At 43.1% G+C, this 19,870-nt stretch overlaps 2 protein-coding genes across 3 annotated transcripts; one reads left to right on the forward strand and one right to left on the reverse strand.

Annotated features, from left to right (window-relative positions):
• Positions 1 to 202: 202 nt before the first annotated feature.
• On the reverse strand, positions 203 to 9,089 carry TSPO (translocator protein). 2 transcript variants are annotated; one of them, XM_064420593.1, is made up of 4 exons: positions 8,972 to 9,089; positions 3,218 to 3,418; positions 1,380 to 1,518; positions 203 to 583 (listed from the first exon to the last, which is right to left on the reverse strand). In XM_064420593.1, exons 2-4 carry the CDS (start codon positions 3,403 to 3,405, stop codon positions 410 to 412), a joined length of 501 nt encoding a protein of 166 aa, XP_064276663.1. In that variant the 5' UTR covers positions 3,406 to 3,418; positions 8,972 to 9,089; the 3' UTR covers positions 203 to 409. The 2 variants fall into 2 exon arrangements, with proteins under 2 accessions (XP_064276663.1, XP_064276664.1); XM_064420594.1 differs by lacking the exon at positions 8,972 to 9,089 and adding an exon at positions 8,397 to 8,957.
• Positions 9,088 to 11,743, forward strand: MCAT (malonyl-CoA-acyl carrier protein transacylase). Its single transcript, XM_064420591.1, has 4 exons — positions 9,088 to 9,717; positions 9,815 to 9,902; positions 10,170 to 10,387; positions 10,664 to 11,743. The coding sequence occupies exons 1-4, from the start codon at positions 9,274 to 9,276 to the stop codon at positions 11,084 to 11,086; spliced, it is 1,173 nt and encodes a 390-aa protein (XP_064276661.1). The 5' UTR covers positions 9,088 to 9,273; the 3' UTR covers positions 11,087 to 11,743.
• Positions 11,744 to 19,870: the final 8,127 nt, after the last annotated feature.

Consider the following 19,870-nt stretch of genomic DNA (forward strand, 5'->3'; position numbering starts at 1 on the left):
CAAAAGCACTGTGCCTAGTGGTAAATATGAAAGATTCAGGCCAAAATCATCCCTTTCACTGTTAGGAACACCGTTCTGGAACTGTTAGTGTGTGGCTGGATTTCTTCCTCTGAACATAAGGAAGTTTGAGTCCCTGCTTTCTTCTGGTAATGGTTACAATGCTCTTGTCATGTAACATATAACACTGGAATATGGCACTTGCCACTTTTCAATCAAGACTTTCTTTTAGTTTGCTATAAAACCCTGTCAGGCATACACCCCTTTGTGGCTTGCCTAGTAAAGTTGTATTTGTTTTGTCAACTTGTAAATACCAAAGTTAGGGCAAAGTAGTTCAGCTAAAACTAAACTAAGGCCATAACTTCATATAAAAAATTATTATGGAAAAAAGATAGTTTTGGCTGAAAACTGCTTATTCAGAGTTTTTCTTGTGATTGTCCTTCCAGATCCGATAATTGAGTGCAGAAGCCAAGCTTAGCCAAGCTAAATAAGGAACCATCAAATAAGCTGCTGTTTTGTTGATGTTGTACCAGGAAGCAGTGGTAACTGTTGCTGTACCAGTTGTAAGCAGGAGAGTCACCAACCCCTGAAACACAGAAGGTGATTAGTGTTGTTTTACTCGTTGTATTTCCTATGTGTCACTTTCCACCTAGCTCTGGCACCTATTCTATCCCTCTGTGTGTTAAATCCTTCTCAGAAAACCAGCCAGCAGAAAAAGATCATAGATTTCTGCTGAGTTACAAACAACTTTGAGTCATAAAACTATACAAGAAAGGGCATTACAGCTAGGAGCAGAGAGGGAGAATGAAGTCTCTCTCACCCATACCCTCTTTAGTGGGCAGTGAGACACTTCCCAGAGTAAGTTGGAGCAAGCAAACCTGTCCAGTTTGTTCATGTCACCTGAAGAGATGAGGTGTGAATCAATCTGTGATGGATTGCAGAGTCTTTCCCTGTTACAGCATTGCATGTACTGCTATTTTATTTTTTGTATTACCAGTTCTTATTTTGAGAATTGAGTGGTTTCTCTTCAGAGAGCTGCAGAAAATGAGTCTTTTCTAAAAGGGGTGTTGGTCACCTGAAAAATGTTGTAATAAGCTGCTTATCACTGCTGTTTGCCAGAGAAACCTAGGAACTGCAATAAGGTATAAATGTTTGTTTTGTAGTCACAGAAAGCTCTTATCAAAGGCTGGCAGAGAACTGCTTGAAATCTTATCAATTTAAGGATGGTCTAGATCTGTAAATTCTCTCAGGTGGCTGCTGGCATGCATTAAAGAGAATTTTAGAAAAGTTCTGCAAGCCACGTTTTGTATTCAGGCCCATTTTCAGGGAGAAAAGATGATGACACAAACCATTCATGCTAATACTTTAAGTGTTCCACTTACCCATCCCATTTTGTGAGCTCCAAAAAATATTGGAGTCCATGCCCAGTTTAATGCCAGGTTCCCTGCATACAGACCCAGAGGAACCATTGACTTTTCATTGAAGCCCCCCAGTTCCTTCCACACAAGGTAGGAGCCGTATCTGCAGAAAGCAAAGGGGATGTGTCATTCACTACATTGTTTAAAGCTACCACACATTCTTGATCCATGAAATAAGTTCAGTGCCAGAGTCTAGATTAGCTGGGAAGACTGAGAGATCTAAGCCCTACTTGGCAAAGTAACTGACAGCACAGGCTTGATCAGCTGCTCTGGATAACAACCTGGAGAGAGAAAAATTCCAATTATGCCAGAATTCTTACTTTTAAGTGCATAGAAGCAGATAACCTACTACATTTGTTTTTAAAAAGAATACTGTGTTGAAATGGAAACAAGTCTAAGATGCAAACGGCAAAGAAACATTGTTTTGATATTGGGACATGGTGCTTTAAAGATTTTTTAAAAATAAATCCAACCTCAGTTTTTAAGTAGATGTAAGAAATTAATTACCATTAAAAAAATGAATGGTATTGAGTGGGATTCCAAAGCACAGTTCAGTATGGGGAGCAGGAAGAACCCTTTGGTCACTTTCATTACTTTCACAGGGACTGAACAATACAGCTTTGCTATTTTGGCAGTTTGATTGCAGAGAATAATGAAAACAGAATAAAGTTGGGGCAGATTAAGCATTAGAAACTTCGGTTTCCTAAGTGATTTCCAAAGCACAGTGTGGACTTCAACTTGTTCATACACCTGACTTCAACTTCAGACCAATACTGTGATGTACAAATCTATGAAGCTGTGTCAAGAAAGACAGGTAAGCTTATTAAATCTTGCTGTTAGTTATTTGTTGCTTTCCAAATATTTAAGAAATTCTGGAGGAATAAAATGTCTTGGTCATTCAAGGAATGTGTGTGCATGGTGGATTAGAGAAGGCTGGTAGTGAGTATGATCTTTTCATTGGGCTGAATGTATAAGACCATCCACCTTAGGATACACTGATTCTGCTATTACCAAAATAAGTTATAAACTGTCACAATCTGGACTTTAAGGTATTTAACCTGCTACCCGGATTTGTAGTGAGGAATCCAGACACAGGGTTACAGATTCTGCAATCAAGTTGCAGCAAGTTGGGAAAGCCACCCACCTCTTTTCTCCTTGATAAAAGGCATATTTTTATTCACAGATCAGTAATGATCTCATTCAAATGTTAACTCTTAAAATACAAAAGTATTCCACTTAAGTTTAAAACTACAGTCTGTATGAGGACAAGGAAAGGAGAAGTCTGGTAGGAAGGGACAGGACATGAGGCTATAAAAATTACAAAGCTTTTCTGGAAAGAAAATGAAACCGAAATGAGAGAACATGGGAGTGCCAGTCTAGCATTCAGTTTCATCCATTCCATTATTGAGCTCTGTTAGATCACTTCTATCACAATTTCCCCCACCCCTTTTTTTTTTTTTAATTTTCTTGAAACTATGAAGGATATACTTAGAAGAAATCCCAGTGCTGCCTTGTCTGCTGTTTCCAGCTTGGCAGATCTTCCCCTCAGAATGAATGAGGAAAGCAAATTAATGGCAGCTTTTCAAGCTCCTGCTTTTGATGCAGATACTTCTGCACACAAAATGTCCTATCAAACCCACACATGACTCCCAAAACAAGTTTTTACCTGTTAAAGAGGCAGGTTGACACATTTTCTTACAAACATACAGCCACAGGAGTACAGTCATATCCTCTGGTCCAGCATTATACCAGATGGAACTTAGAGATCAGGCCAGTGCCTTAATACAATGTGAAAAACATACCCCATAGATGTATAGAGAGTTCCCCAAACAGGAGCAAACACCCAGTTAGGTGGACACCAGGATGGCTTCTGTAGAGTTTGATACCATGTTGGGATTTCCCTTTTGGTTATATTGCTTCCTAAAATTCCTCCTGCATGTGGCAGGAGTGTGAAACCTACTGCTGGGGCCCAGGCTGGTACCACTTCCATTGAGACAGTGAACCTGAAACAAAACCAAACACTGATTGGTAGAGAACTTTTAAAATGCAACTGCAAAAGTTTCCATTTCTAACAGATTTTAAAAATAGGCATGTCAGATCTGATCCACAGGCTAGTGTTGTCACTGAGAGAGACTGCAGCTGAAATTAATGGATCTTGTACCATAATCTTACCTGTACCTGTAAAGGAATTTGTCCCTGGGGAGGGGGGAGCCAGAGGGAAGTGGGGCCTTTACTTCTCTCTCAGCTAAGTGCATGAAGATTACTGAATTTTACTGACAGAAATATCCTCACCAATAAGTATGGCAGAGAAATAAAGCAGTTTGATGTTATATGAACTGCACTTGGAAAATAAATAAATGCAGTAGGAAGTGTGTATTTCTCTATTCACCAAAAAGCCCATTCCCTCAATGAAGTGACAGAGCCAAGGAAAAAAAGAGCATGTGCTTTCCTGTGCTCAAGCAAAATAATGTAAGATGTCATCTTCAGGATGCTCAGTGGGAGCCAGAAGGATGTGAATAGTAGCAGACACTTGAGAAGCTGCCTTGGAACACAAACACCAGGGAGGACAATGAGAAGGTAAGTACTTAACTGATGTTTTGCTAAACAAGGAAGGTGATCTGGATACATGGAGAGTACACCTTTGGCTCCCTCATGAAGCATTCAATCAGTTCCAGCAATTGTAGCTGCCAAGCCCATTAAATTTGCCTACAGAACTAGGGCTAAGTAATGCTTTGCTCTGCTGGGCCATGCTGCTTTAGTTACGGCACAGGCAGCAGGAAAAAGCTTCATTGCAGATTTTCTGGCCAAAGGCCAAATGCTACAGAAGAGCTGTGCTTAGTTTACTGAAATGTAAACATTAGAACTACAATAGATAAAAAGGGCAGAACTGAATTATATTTTTTCAAATATATAGTCAGCAAATACACCCAATTCCTGTTCATCTGTTATGCAGTAGAGAGATTATGAGAGACTGCAGCAGTGGGGAAAGAGTAACTGCAGAAGGCACAGGAGAGAAAATAAATCAATGAGCATTTCAGAAACTTGTCAGAGAAAAGTGCCATATTGATAGTGTCTTGGCTGTTGTGTTTCCCTGGATTTCAAAGCTTCTGTTGCTTTAGCCATGACTGCTGGGATGAGGAGGCAGGAAGTGGGGAAGAGGAAATCCTACTTGTGACAGATGTGCTTAAACCAATAGGAAATTGCACAGATGAGGTTGCATTGTCACAGCTCTGACCTGGTGAATTTCTATTTGGAGATCAGGGTAAGCTTGGGCAGCAAGAAAGGTCTTGCATTATGGTTTTTGTCCCTGCACTCAGGGCTCTGCCCACACAGATTTAATGTGAGATTTCAGTGACTGGAACCACAATGCAGGTTGCATGGGATGGAGAGAAATCCTGATGATAGAAGCAGAGCAGAGTTTTGAAGGCAAACTGAGCATGGAGCGACTGGTAAGGCACACAAGTTGAGAAAGGTTGAGAGGGGTAAACAAGAAAGGGCAGGTAGGCCTGGGCTGTGGGCTTGGGGTGAGAATGAATAGCAATATACACAAAAAAGGCAACAGACAAAGCCATCAGAGATGCAAGTCAGGGTCAAAAACTGAACAAAAGACTGAATGGGTGAAAAGAGACAAGCAGGAAAGGATTCAGAACTGAGGCTGGGGAGAGGGAAGAAGGGGAAGACAATGTGGTACTCTGCTGTGATAGGACCAGCTGGGTCTTAGGTGGAGGATGGACAAGGGAGGGAGGAAAAATCTGCAGGGCTCATTGCTGCCTAGTGGATTCCACTTATGAGGAAGCATCTTAAGTAGAGCAGAGGAGTTCCCCTATTGTCCTGCACTTAAATCTGTGCTGTTATTTCCCAAGGAAGCAGGCTGCCAGCTGCTGTGTGCACTACTTGTCATCCCCACTGACAGCGTGAAAGGCTCTGCTTTTACTGGGATGTGAAGCAAGTGCCATTTGCAGGAGCAACAAGATGTGATGGGAACAAGAGTGCTGAGCACAGTGATTCTCTTTAGCTGCCTTCAGATGAGTAATTCCCAAAGGTTAAGTCAGAAATTGAAAATTAATAAGATCTCACTAATTTTTAACTCTTGCTTTGCCTGCAGGGAGGCCAGGCTTAGCTCTCTACACATGCTGTGATACGTGCAACTCCAGAGTGGCTGCCAAATACTATTTTTTCGAAAGTCATAAGCAAGAACCCAAAGGGCTTTAATCATTCATTTGGATGTTAACAATATAAGGGTGGTCTCTTCACAGCATTCAGCAACAGACTTTGTCAGGGGTTCTGTCAACTTCCTCCCAGGGAACAAAGTCTGAAAGTGTTCTGTAAGCTGAAAGTGCTAAATACTATAAAATTGAAACAATACTGCTCAGTGGCAGTCATTAGTGAATGAATAAATAGTGAATATAAATAGTAACTAAATTAGTGAATAAATACTCTATCTTGCAAGGAGAAGGAGGAATGAAACCATGCAGCAAGGTGTGCTGGCAGCAAGACCATAGCTGTCTGTCAGCAGTGGGAGTTCCTGTGTTTTCATTCCCAAAAAATTAAATACTGGTACCAACTTTCCATAAAAAAGCACAGGCAACTCAGAAAATAGCATGGAAGAAGCCACATCTGTCTGTCTGATTACTTGATGTAGGTCTTTAGCAAGAGAATGAGTAAAAGGCAAGATGTACTGCAGAGTCAGTGCACTGGCCAGTGCTGCAGTCTTTGTTTACCTGTGCAGTAAAAGAGCTGTGCAATGTGTACAGAACACCCTGTACATTTTCTAAAGGTAATGTGAGCACAGAGGTTCATCAGCCCTGCCTTCCCTTTCAGTGTACAGCAGATGATCTGAAATGAATCGGTGAGAACTTGAACACCACAGACTTGCTAACACAGCCCCACTGGCTGCAGCAGCATTACTCAACCTAGAAATAATAACTACTTTCCCAATCATATCCCAGCTCCAGGGTGAGTTGCACAATATTCTTGCACCCACATTTTCATACTGAAGAATGCTACATGTCTGTGAATGATATCTGCAGTGTACCCAGCAGATATCCGCCTCCAAGAACCATCAAGGTTGGAAATATTTTCTTCTCATACACATTTAACTTGTTTACTTCTTTTCCACTTCTTATCTCTGCCCTGCAACATATTCTTCATCATGCTGCCCCTTTTCTGTTTAGTGCTAGTGTGACTTCAGGCAGTTGCAGCAGTGAGGGCTTCTTTGCTTTACATACATGTTAGAGTAATTATTCTAGGTATTCAAAATATCTGACCTACCCAAAGTTAGTTCCAGCTACATAAAGTAAAAGGAAAAATAAAGGGGGAAAAAACTGCAGTAGTTAAACTTGCTGCCTAATGGACTTCTCTCTGCTGTTTTTCTATGGTAGCATAACATGAAGAAAAAATTACCAGAAGCTTTCTGTGTCCTCTTTCTGGAAAGAACACTGTGCACCCAAAGAAAGGGATAGGCTGCTCTGTAGGTGGGATTAGATACATCGTGACAGAGCAGCTGGGTTGCTTCAGCCTGATGAAAAATGAAAGGAAACACTTCTTTGCCTTGAGAAGGTCTCTGAAAGACAGGTGCCTTTCCCTCCTTGGGGCATTCTGTCAGCAGGAAGGAGAAGGAAGGTAGGAAAGGACAACTGCTTTCATCCCATTTCCTTATACTCCTGTGCTGATAAAACTTCTGATTAGTTCCATTCTGTGCAGCTTGGGACTGGCTACCAATCACATGGGGCTTAAAAATCGCATTAAAAACACAAACATCTCCCAGCAGGGCTAAATCACCCTGGCAGCCCTGGGGGTTCTCAGTGCCGAGTGTTTGGAGACAGACTGACAAAGCTGGGACCATACCATAGAAGGGGTCCCCAAGACAGATACTCTCCCTCTCATCCTCTACCATACATTTTTTTAAGGGCAAATAAGGCTCTGCCCAGGTCTGAGAGGCAGCATGCAAATTTTCCCCTGGAAGAAGGCTTCTTCCCAAGATAGCTGTCTGAAAAATTAAAGACAACATACTTCATTTATATTGATAAACTATTTATGTGTGTTGTGGGTTTAATTCCTGGGAAGCTGCAACACTAAAATCAAATTTATATCACAGCCTATGACAAAAAATACAGCTACCACCAAAAAAAAAAAGCAGGGTATCTAATCTCAAGTAATAGAGACATTTCAAACAATAAATGTTATAGGATATAAATAGAATATAAATATCTAATAAGTGTATAATACATGTTTATAACATGTATTTATAATTTTTTACAATATGGTATTTATTGAAGACTATAATGCAAAGTGTACAGATGGAAACAAAAAAAAACTCACTCCCCAGTGAGATTTCAACATGGCAGAGCACAAGTTGTGCAAATAAATCTATTATTTATTCACATACAGGGAACTGAAATGCATACTGGAGCAAGATTTTTGCCGGGAGAATTTGCCATTTACTCTCAATCTCTTCTCATTGATGCTTATGTTACAGGTAGAGGTAGCCACGGGCTGGGATATGGTCACATATATGTTATATATCTCCTATGTTACTGCCCATACATTTCAGTTAACTTGAGCAGCTCACTTCCAGATATTTTACCTAGAGGCTGATACAAGTGGAAGAAATCATCTTATAAAATAGCACAGAGAATAGAAGAGTGAGAAAAATTAAAAGTCAACATAATTTCTTGCTATTATAACACATTTTCCTTCTCCCAAGCCGTACTTACAGTCTGTTTTACTGAGCTGCTCTGACTCAATGCTTGATACTGTTTCACAACCTTTACTTCATGCAAAGTCGTTACACAATTGCAACTCCGGCACGCCAACTTTCGCTTTTTTAAAAAAATAATCTAAGTGCTGAACGCTCCAATTATATCACAGTGCAATTTGGGCTGATTTATAAGTATCACTCAAAAACTCGGAATTGAAAACCAAAGCCCTTTCTTTCACCCTTAAAGAAATGTTCCTCGGCGACACTGAAGGAAGATATACCTTTAGTTAAACAGCAGCGTGAAAACTTCTCCCGAGTGCCGAGAGCCAATGTGCGCGGCAGAGCCGCCGGCCCGATGGGACCACAGGAACGGGTTCTGCCCTTCTGCGGTGCGCGCACAGCTGTCAACCACTGAAAAGCTCGTGTGCCGGATCAAAATTAAGAACAAGCTTCATAGCTTGGTGGCTTGGTTTGTTTATTTTAAAGCACTTTCCATGCTAAACGCCGGCACGGAAAAGCCAGGAGTGTTTGGCCAAGTCCTGTCCGCCCGTGAGCGGGGCCCGCCCTGCCCGTCTCTATCCGGCACCGTAGGTCCCGTCCTGCCCGGGGGATCCCGGCTGGCCGGCACGGGGCTGTCGCCAGAAGCAGGAAGCGGGATCGCTCCCTCAACCCTCTCCGCCGACCCGCGGGGGAGCCGAGGGCGTCCGGGTCGCGGCGGGGTCCCGGCGGCGGCAGCGCTCCGGGAGCGCCAGGACCCGCGCGGGGGCGGGAGCGGGAGGCCCCTCCGGCGAGCAGCGTCCCGTCCCGTCCCGTCCCGTCCCGTCCCGAGCCGTGCCGCGGGCAGGGCTGGCGTTACCTCCTCCCGCGCCGAGCTACTGCTGCCGCCGGTCGCGCCTGCTCTGCCCGGACATCCAAGCACCGCCCCTGGTGCCGCGCGAGCTCCCCCGCCCCGGGGCGGGCTCTCGGCGCTGGGCGGACGGAGGTGCCTGGCGCGGGCCGGCCCCAGGGCGGTGCGCAGGGCTGAGGGCGGCGAGCGCTGGGGAGGCCCGACCGATCTCCCTCCCTTCCTCCCTTCCTTCCCGTCCCCTGTGCCGGCGCCCGGCCCGGCGGCTGGGGCCGCCCCGTCCCCGTGGCAACGCCCGTTCCCGGGCGGCGGACATGGGCGGCTGGGCCGCAGCGCCATGGCGGCTTGGTGGCTGCAGCGGGCGCGGCGGCCTCCGCGGCGCTGTGCAGCGGTGGGGCAGCTCCCGTCCCGGCGCTGGGGACCGGGCGGCGACCCTGAGCGACCTCCTGCAGAGCTCGGTGGAGGCCGAGGAGCCGGACGCGGCGGCGGCGAGGCGGGAGCGGCGGTGCCCCCGGGAGGGCACGGTGCTGCTCTTCCCCGGGCAGGGCAGCCAGTTCGTGGGGATGTGCCGCGGGCTGCAGCAGTATCCCGGCGTGCGGGACATGTACCGCCTGGCCGAGAAGGTGCTGGGCTACGACCTGCTCTCCCTCTGCCTGGAGGGGCCGCGGGACGCGCTGGACCGCACCCAGCACTGCCAGCCCGCCGTGTTCGTCGCCTCCCTGGCCGCCGTGGAGAAGCTCAACCACCTGCAGCCTGAAGTGAGGGGTCGCGTTGGGCGCGGGGGGTCGGGGCGGCGGCCCCTTGGGCCTGTCCCGCGGTGCTGCTGAGGCGGTGCTCGGCTCTGTGTCCCCGCAGGTCGTGGAGCGCTGCGTGGCGGCCGCCGGCTACAGCGTGGGGGAGTTCGCGGCGCTGGTCTTCGCTGGAGCCCTGGGCTTTGCCGAAGGTGCCTAGGGGACGTGCGGAACTCCCTGCTAGGGTCTCCCAGCCCGGGCCCGTGCTGTTTCCAAAGCGTTGCCTGTTATCACTGTGTCTCTCCTGCTTTTTATTTTTAGTTAGAGGAGAAATTTTACTTTTTACTTCGACTGTTTGCTTTAACGTGTGCAATACGGCATTAAAAGCATTGACGTTTCACAACGAGTGAACAACTGCCCTTTCTTGCGCGCAGGTGCCCGCGCTCATATTTACGCAGCATCTCTGTTTCTCTCCGTAGCGCTGTACGCGGTGAAAGTGCGCGCCGAAGCCATGCAAAAGGCGTCAGAGGCTGTCCCCAGTGGAATGCTCTCGGTTGTCGGTCGGCGAGAGGCAAATTACAAATTTGCCTGCCTGGAAGCCCGTAAACACTGTGAATCGCTGGGTATAGAGAACCCCGTGTGCACAGTTTCAAACTATTTGTTTCCAGACAGCAGAGTCATTGCAGGACACTTACAGGTATTGCTTCAGAGTAACTATTTCTTCCGAACTGAGCATTTCACTTTTTAAAGACCCTTACTTTGCACTTCTATGTGGGTGTTATGTATGGCCTTAGTTTGTCCAGACAAAAGTACTTGATCTGTGGGGTTTTTTCCCAGCATGCATTCAGTAGTTGGGTAGGGAACAACTGATAAAAGGAATCCCTTTATCACAGTAAGTCTGATGAGGTGATTCTTGTGGGGTGACTGAGAAAACCTTTGTTGTGCAAGACTCACTTCTCTCTTTCTTTTATAGGCTTTGGAATTTTTGCAGGAGAATGCACGAAAATATTATTTTAAACGTACAAAAATGCTTCCAGTCAGTGGGGCTTTTCATACCAGACTTATGGAACCAGCAGTAGAGCCACTGGCTGAAGTCCTAAAATCAATTGAAATTCAGAAACCGCTGCTCTGTGTGTATTCCAATGTTGATGGCAAAAAGTACATGCACTCAAAGCACATTCAGAAGCTGTTAGTGAAGCAGGTGGTGTCACCTGTTCTGTGGGAGCAGACCATGCATTCAGTGTACGAAAGAAAGCAAGGAACAGAATTTCCTTACACATATGAAGTGGGGCCCGGGAATCAACTAGGAGCCATTCTCAAAAAATGTAATTTAAAGGCCTGGAAACAATATAAACATGTAGATGCTCTGGAAGATGAGGAAGCAGTGGAGACTTAAATAACGTTTTGAGAAAAATCCACACAACTCAGTTTTTTTCTGATTTAAAACTTTGTGCTCCCAAATGAAGAAGTCTTAAACATTCATGGCTTCTCATGATGTAAAGAGCACTCACTATGTGCATAATTGCAATGAACATTTTCCTTTGAGTTCCTCAGGTGTGGAAAGGGGAGTGCAAAGTTTGGCTCTTCCATCTGTGTCAAGACTGCAAAGCTGTCAATGAACAGGCCAAGTAGCACTATTTGGCCTCAATCCTGCAAGCAACTTTCCCTCTTGGGTGCTTTTTTGTTGTTGTTGTTATTTGGTTTTATTTGGTTGGTTTTTGGGGGAGATTTTTGGGTGTGGATTCAGGTTCCAATTAGTAGCCTTGGCTGTCTGGTGCAGGGATCTAGGAATGCAGGGGTTGTTGGCTTCAAGTTTTGGAGGGCTCTACCCTGGGCTGGAGGGTGCATTTAGAGGAGCCATTTGTTGGGAGAGCTTTCAGTGTGTTGGTGTTCCTGTTTTCTTACTCATCTGGCTTGTGGGGTGTTCATCTATGTGAAGTTCTTTTACGTTGTGTCCACATTGCCAGTTAGCAGCTGAGTGAGGCAGATGATGTTATTAGAAACATTATTTTCTTAACATTAAACTATAAATAAACTGAAGCTTTTCTTGCTATTTTTAATGCTTTGGGGTGCATCATTATTAACTCTGTCCACATGTGGATGGAAATAACTTTCCCTCCAGTTGTCCAGTGCCACACTGGTTGTGCTAAGTTACACAAGAAATGTTCACTGGGAAAAAAAGCTTTACAAAAATATTATGTACATTTCCTGGCAGCAGGAAATGATGAGCTGGAGAGCAGCAGGTTGTCCCCAACCCTTCTGGAAAGAGCTTCCCATTACCCAGTGTGTATTTTTTATTTTGGTATTTTAATGCTGTGTTTAACAGATATATAGGGAAAAAAAATTGGGATATATTACTTACATCAAATGACTGACAGTGTCTTCAATAATTATTATGAAATGCGGGAGAACTTCCAATTATACTACCAATCATTCTGTAATTTCACGTTTATGACAGGGAGAGTGAATTAAAACCACTGGCCCTTATCATTGCTAAGTTGGCTGTATTATTAAGTAGTTCTTTTGTGGACTGCAGCTGGCAGCTGTGCCTGCCCTCACAGTACAAATTCCACTTTTAGCATGTGTAAACATTAACAATTAGTAAAGTACTGCAGAGTTTTTCAGCTTCACCATTCAACTGCTAGAAGCTGATGATTAAAGGTTGGAAAAACTGTAAAGAAAATTATTTCATTGAAGGTTCCTGTGTTACAGGTAAGGTGTTAATTATTCAGAAAAGCATACCAAAATCTTCAGTTAGAATTATTGGTTAGAATATTGCAACTAAATCCCATTCATATTATTAAACACTGGATTGTCCTGTGTTAGAAGTTTCTGACTGCACCTTGTAGGACCAAATGCAATGTTGGTGACATTCAAACCAGCTTTTATGATAGCTGAAACTGAGCATGGTATGTTGGTGGCACTGATTTTACTGCTTTGAAAGTTCTGGACTTTCTTTTTAATTATTTAACCTTTCTGAGGTTGGAGACCTGTTTTCTATTTGTAGTGTTCTTGCCATTTTTTTTTCTTTTTCTCCCCCCTCATTTCACTTTGTTGTACACTTTGCTAGGAATTAAAACTCTTTGGGAAATCCATGCTAGAAATCTCTTGTTTGGAAACCATTGATAACCTTTGCACTTTTGTCAGCTGAAGAAATGTTGTCATGCTGAAGGGAAATCTGTATCATAAGAGCATTCCAATGTTGTGGGTCTTGTTTAATTAGTGGGAAGAAGGACCCATCACCACTGTTGGGTGTTTGCTTTTCTTCTGTGCAGTGGTTGAGCCGAGGCTGCTCCTCAGTCAACTTACTTTCTCCAAAACCAGAAGCCAGAGGGAATCACGCTCTTGTGCTGATGTTGCAATTCCTAGGAGCAGAGGCAGTGTGATGGAGGTGTTTGCACCTCTGTATGGAGAGTGTTCAGGGCTTTATTTTGTGTTCTGCCTGTCAGCACAGCCTCCCCTCACATGCTCTGTAACATTGCCTGTGCCTGGGCAGAGAGTGCCCAAGTAATTACGAATCCTGGATCTTGCTCTTGCTCCGTTATCCCCTCTGCTTCTGGAAACTGAATGTTTGAGAGGTGAGAAACCAGTGTGGCTCCTTTGCCTATGAACAAGCATAACAGGATGTGGAAGAAAATTATGTGCCGTAAATGCTGTCACATATCAGTAAGTGTGCAGTGAAAAAAAAACAGAATTAATGTTGGGTCCCCTGAGTCACTGTGGGGCTGTGACTAAAAGATTAACTAACTGTGCTCCACAGGTGAAAGAGGAGCCTGGCACTGAGTGCTCCCTGCTACTCCAGTTAGTGCTGATAGCTGTGGCTTTGGATGCCATTTGCTTTGTGTTTCACTTGTTTCTTTGCTGAGACTGAATTTTGTATTCCTTGAGACTGTGGTTTGCTCCATACATGCTGGATGATGAAATTCCCCTCTCTTGTGATTCAACACAAGAGTGGGAAAAAGGAGAGTCACCCCACACAGCTCTTGGATGAAATAGGCAGTGAAGAGTCTCCCATTCATCATTGCTCCCCTATGCATAAAGATTATTTATCTAGAAATAATTATTTGGTGGTATTAAAATGATTCAGCTGGGAAGAGTCAATTTTTTCACAGCTGGTACTTTTATTACATATGAATATGAGACATATCTAATAAATGCATAGGAATTTATTAGACCCTCCTGATGTTAAATTTTACCCTTTACTAAATAATTTTAACACATTTTTCTATCACACTGCTATTATAGAGCTCAATGGAGTAGTCAACTCACTGATATAACTTTAGTCTGTTTTCTTGGCTATGTGGACCTACTTCTGGCCTCTGTGTGACTCCAGTTCCAGGTGTGTGAACTGTGCTTTTCTAGAAAAAACTTGCCTACCTGCTGCTGAAGGGCACATCAGCTTGAGAGCATTTTGGAATAATGTGACACTGGAATATATGCTGCTGCTGCTGCTTCTACTTGAATTTCTGGGGTATGCTGGAGCCATCACCCTTTATATTACTTCTTTGCTGCTGCTTCTACTTGAATTTCTGGGGTATGCTGGAGCCATCACCCTTTATAGTCCTTCTTTGCCTGCTCTCCATTTGCTCTGCATTTCAAGTCATTCAAAGATAATTCAAAATCCTTTGCATAAAATGGTCAAATGAAATAGTCTAGTGAAGCTTCTTTTTTTTTTTCCTAGAAATATTTTTTGAGATGGGCAGTTAGCATCATAATGGGATTTAGGCACCATTCATTAAAGAGAGGAAGCATGTTCCTCAACATGCTTACATTTGGCTTGATTTGGCATTTGTCTTCACTAAAGAGGGGTTTAAATTCCTTGTCTGATTTACAGCAGAGACTCGAACTTGAAACTCCAACTTCTCTGGTGAGTGCTTAGATCACAAATCCATTGAATATTGTATTCTCCTGTTTTAAAAATATGCTGAGGGTAGGAGTTGGTTGTCAGGGAAAAAGTAGGCATCCCCTGTGCTGAGGGGAATATCCAAACCACAGAGCTGCACTTTCATTTTCTCTCACTGAGAGAGTCTATAGCTAGATACTGAAAACCAGCTTCAGCAGCAAAAAGAGAAGATGCACTCAGATATAGAGAGGATAACCAGGCACCAATGGGAGATGCTGAGAGAGGAAAAACTCAGCTGTGCCCTAATGGCCACCCATGGAGTCCAGGAGGGTGACACCTTGGCCATCTCCATCCTGTAAGTTGTGCTCATGTTCCCTTCAGACTTCTATTGCCCCCAAGCATGTGCCTTGCAAAAAGACATGCATCCTCTGAGAAAATCCCTTCTCGGAATCCATCAGTTCTTGGGATTTTATTTGCTTCTAGTTTTACTTTGAAAAGGGGCAGAAGATACTGCTATTATTGTGTGATAGCAGTCTTGAAAATAAAGCAGACAACACTGCAAAAGCTTTGAAGCAACAATTTAATTTTAAAAAAGTATCATGGTTTTAATCTTTACTATTGCTTTTACAGTGTTAAAATTTAAAGGATGGCCAGCATGCCTTCAGTTTTCCTCATATCCACAATCTAACAAACTCATTTATAGGAAATAGACACTTTATATTGCATTAAAATAAACACAAAAAAGACAGACTTTCTAATTGTCTGGATCACATTTCAAAACTAGCAAGTCAGGCAGTTATCCAGCAACAACCTCCTTATTTTAAAAGTTTTTTCTTTAAAAAAGATATGAAACAGCAGTGACCCAGCACTCGCCTAGGTTTAAATATTAAAGAGATTTTATCAGTGTAAATTTGAAAAACAAACCAGCTGCCACCACTGGGGTGTTAGTGATGTTGGTCAGTGCCCAGCAATGACCTCCTATGGTATTCTGTGTGCTAATTCTACAGTCCATAATTCATGGCCCACCAAAAGGCAGCAACAAGCAAGGCTGCGGGCACCAGCTTTTGGCAGAGGCACCTGACAGGAAGCCTGCAAGTCTGTGGGAAGAAAGGGGTTGGTAATTAGAAATAACAAGCAGCAAAAAGAAGGTGCAAGGAAACTAAAAGAATGCCCATGTAGGAGGTCAGTGTGGGCCCAAGAGCAGGGTCCAGTTCTGCTGCAGAAATGCAGAGGGAGTCGGAGATCAGGTGAGAGATGTTTATGTATTATTAATCAGGACAGCAATACAAGACTGACACAGTAATGTCACAGGCTCTCTCTGGAGTGTGAATCCAGCTTTGCTGAGATAGATGTGTACAACGGTATATACAGATATATTTATAGGTTTTACTGGGGGCTCCAGCCACTAAAGAATCCTCCTCTCTTCTCTGGGTAAGTACTGCTGGCAGCAGCTCTGCTCATCTCCCCAGGGAGAACCTTCCAGCATCTGATAGTGGCAGGTGCCTCCCCTCTGAAAGGAACCCCGCGAGTTGTGTGGGATTTGGGTAGTCTTTAAATGAGAAATTTCAGCCTAAAGAGAAAAAAACCCCGGCACTGAGGGGGTACCAACAAACTAAGGGATAAACCCCAGCCTGAAGCCACATGATACACTTCACTCCCTGACAGTACAAGGGAGTCAGGTGTTCCTGTTGCCTACATACCAACAAAAAGGTGGGAGAAAAGAGAAGAGAGCATACCCAGCTTCCACAGCCAGTCAGCCGCTTTGTCCAGTTACTGCTCACATCTCCACAGCTTCTTATAACACTTTTGATAACATTCCATGTCTGGAAAACACTGATAGCAACCCTGATGATTTAAACAAAACAAAGAAAGCATGAGGATAAAAAATTTATTCTAAAAAGTGGCAAATAAAATAGAAATGTTTAGGAAACAAAAACCAACAAAACAAAACCCAAACAGAAACCTTTAGTATATCCCTTCCTGAAAATATATCTGTACATGTATATTTCTCTAAATATTTAGGAAGTAGAGCTTTGAAATCTAAAGATAATTTAGGTTCTGAATTAAGTGATAAAGTGACAATCTTTGTGGTTGTTTTAAACTTAGAAGAGCACAACCCAATGAGAGATGTTTATTTCTGATGAATCAGGACAGCAATACAAGACTGACACAGTAACGCCACAGGCTCTCTCTGGAGTGTGAATCCAGCTTTGCTGAGATAGAAGATGTGTACAAATGGTATATACAGATATATTTATAGGTTATGTTACACAGCTGTAACTGAACTGCATTCTGGTAGGTCTGCAATGAGTGACTGTCCCCTCCCAGAAGCAAGGAAAAAATAAGGTAGAGTACCTGGGGCTTCAGACACAGCCGAGTATCTCATGTCAGGACACTGCTGCACGTCAGTTAATAACTATGCAGGACAACCCTTCAGCTCATAGCAGATAAAAGCCAGTTCAAACTAGCTCCAGCCAAGTTTTCTTGGATGTGCATGGGTAAGTTGTTGCACATGCAGTAACATGTAAATCTCACACTGGGCTGCAGGTCTCTCATCACTCAGTTGTGCTTAAAATTGTGTCTAAAGTTACTGTGCCTCTGAGGAATTTGAAATAGCAAGACACTATTTAAGTCTTTCGACTTTAAATGGCTGTAGGCTGTTGAAACAACTTACATTTTACATTATTACAAAGCTTTTCCTTGTAAAACAAGCTGCTTTGCTTTTCTATGTTCTGTATGAGGCAGCAGTAGCAGCAATAAATTTTTTGTGTACAGAAACATTCTTGTTTGTCTAACATGATTATTAAAAGGCTCTGCCAATAAGATAACTTACACTCGTGCCAGGTGAAGCAGTGTTTCTTCTAATGTCCTGTGGTACCTCCTGTTAAATTCATCCCCGATCAGGGCCAGCTGATGGCCAACCTGAGTAGCTGAGCTGCAAACCAGTCAGAATGTACACATTAGAGGAGAACCCTGCAACAGCAATTTTCTAAAAGCACTCTTTAAAAGTCAGGTAATGTAATTTCCCCAACAGCTAGGCTAAACTGGGAACGTAAAACTGAAATGTTACAGGAGGCTTGTTTCCCATTATTTATGGGTTTATTAAGTATTTTATGCCCATACATGAAGTGTTTTGATGTTTTCATAAGAAGCTGCATATTTGGCACTTTTGAAAAAAACATGTTGATTTTTTAGATGTTTCATTTCTTTATATAAGACAATGGGATTCTGTTTGGGGGTTTTTGATTGTCCTGCTCCCTTCTCCACCAAATCAAAATATTGAAACTGCCTTCACTTCAAACCTTTCAAGATATTTCATCTTAAAAAAATGTTGGCTTTGTCATCCAACAGATTTACTCCAATGTGTTCCACTGTGCAGTGTGGGTCTCCAGCTACTGGGTGGTGCCCAGGTACAAACTGACCAAAACCTTAAGGCTTTTAGGGAGGTCCTGGGATATACAAAAACTTGAACGACATCTGTGGTACATGTTGATGCTAAAAACTGGTTATGCTTTCCTGATGAAAATTTCACATTAGATGTAGCTTCTCTTAGACACATGATTTTGTTGTGGTAGACAAATAATATGAATATACATTTTTATTTTAATTTGCATTTCTGCTGAGATCTGTTCACCAGATCTGCTAAATAGTAAGTAGGCTCAAGAGCTTAATTCTAGAGTCTGCTGAAAAAAATCCTTGGGCTTGGCCAGTCCACCTACAAAAAGCCACCAGGAAAACCACATAAAGGAATTTTCACAGATGGGGGAGAAAGGAAACCCCTGCCTCTTATACTGGAAAAAATGTATGTATGGGATTAAGAAAAACCCAAGGCAGAACTACTATTTTGTTGTAAGTGGCGCCGGAGAATTATGTAAAAATTACTTCTTCAGCTGCTTGCTGTAACAGGTGGTCTCTAATAAAGACCCATATCTGTGCCCCTGTGCAAGATAAAAACTTACAGACATTTAATGCAGCATAATCTTGCACAGTCAGTGTTAAGCACCACAGGTTATCTACACTTGCATCTATTCCATTTCCAGTAGTATGCACTATGATTAGTTGGCTTAGCAGTTTTCTGGAAAGTCTGGCACTTTGTACTTGGGGAGGACAGAAGGAGTATTAATGTAGTGTGATACCTGATATCAAACTCCATTTGCTGTGTGGTGTCTGGAATTGTTTGGAGGTTACTGTAGGTTTCCTCTTCTGGTGCTCCATTGGGGTAGCTGGAGAGGACAAAGTGCCTGGGGCTTCTCCTGATTTGAGACATCTTACTCTGCAACAAGTCATGAAAGACAACCTCAGGGCTTCATGTTATGTAAGGTCTTTTCAGTTTAGGTGGAAATTGTTTAAAGTGCTGTTAAAGTTACTCTTTTTACTTCTCCAGTCAGAACACTAGTGTTTCTAAGATTACTATTTTAAGAGTAGTCAAAGGAAAGTTTCAGTGACCCAGCAGATGTCTAGCAATTCAAACATGCAGCATTTAGATGGCTGCTACTTTATACTGGCTCAAAACAATCCAGAAATTGGAAAATCTTGATAAATGTAACTAGTGTAGAGAAGTATCGTTTCTCAGTAGTTTCACTTAGTACAAGATGCTTTCCTACATTGTTTCCAACAACCTGCCTGGCATTAAATCACTCTAATCCACAGTGAACCCCAGGCAGCAAAGTACCTAAAACAAACTTGAACAGGTCTTCCTAAGTCTATATCAGGTCCAAATTTACACATCTTCTTCAGCTGGAGGCTACCCCCATGGAAATTACAAGCAACTCACCATATAAACAGAATATAAGAAAGATTTAAACCCATTAATAGCTTTCCACATGAAGGAGCAGACAGTTGGAACCAGTAAAATCAGTAGAGCTGCCTGCTTGTACAATGGGAAATTTATTCACAACCAGTTCCACAAAATTGATGGCAAAATTTAACAGGTTTCAGCACATGTGTCTTGTGTCTAATATTGCAAGAATTTGTGTAACACAGAGCAGTGTTTGGAGAGCAGAGCTGATGTTTTTGTAGTCATTAGGATTGTTTTATTTGGTTTATCAAAATAAACAACATCAGCTACAGATGGGGATTATTCCAATTGCACACATCCTTGGACACTTACTGTAGTGGAAGGCTCTACCTGATGAGGTACTTAATTACAACCTTCTGGAAATGCTCTGGTTTTATCTGGCATTGGGTTTGGCTAGCTTTTTTATGGTTTCTTTGTTTCCTATCTCCATCATTAAAAGAATGATCCCTTTTGTTGATGGAGTGATCCTGGACAGCAACAAAGGGAAGTTCTGCTGCCTCAATTTCTTTCTCATTTTAAACACACTCTCAGCAGGTCAA

The sequence above is a fragment of the Passer domesticus genome, chromosome 5, assembly GCF_036417665.1.
Source record: "Passer domesticus isolate bPasDom1 chromosome 5, bPasDom1.hap1, whole genome shotgun sequence".
Taxonomy (NCBI): Eukaryota; Metazoa; Chordata; class Aves; order Passeriformes; family Passeridae; genus Passer; species Passer domesticus.

Bases quoted from the DNA above. Each gene is read 5' to 3' on its own strand.
- TSPO (XM_064420593.1), bottom strand. From the start codon at position 3,405: ATGGAAGTGGTACCAGCCTGGGCCCCAGCAGTAGGTTTCACACTCCTG. The intron at 1,519-3,217 runs GTATGTTTTTCA...TGCTTTCTGCAG, and splicing joins ACTCTCTATACATCTATGGG to ATACGGCTCCTACCTTGTGT. The intron at 584-1,379 runs GTAAGTGGAACA...TCTGTGTTTCAG, and splicing joins GAGCTCACAAAATGGGATGG to GGGTTGGTGACTCTCCTGCT.
- MCAT (XM_064420591.1), top strand. From the start codon at position 9,274: ATGGGCGGCTGGGCCGCAGCGCCATGGCGGCTTGGTGGCTGCAGCGGG. The intron at 9,903-10,169 runs GTGCCTAGGGGA...TTCTCTCCGTAG, and splicing joins AGCCCTGGGCTTTGCCGAAG to CGCTGTACGCGGTGAAAGTG. The intron at 10,388-10,663 runs GTATTGCTTCAG...TTTCTTTTATAG, and splicing joins TCATTGCAGGACACTTACAG to GCTTTGGAATTTTTGCAGGA.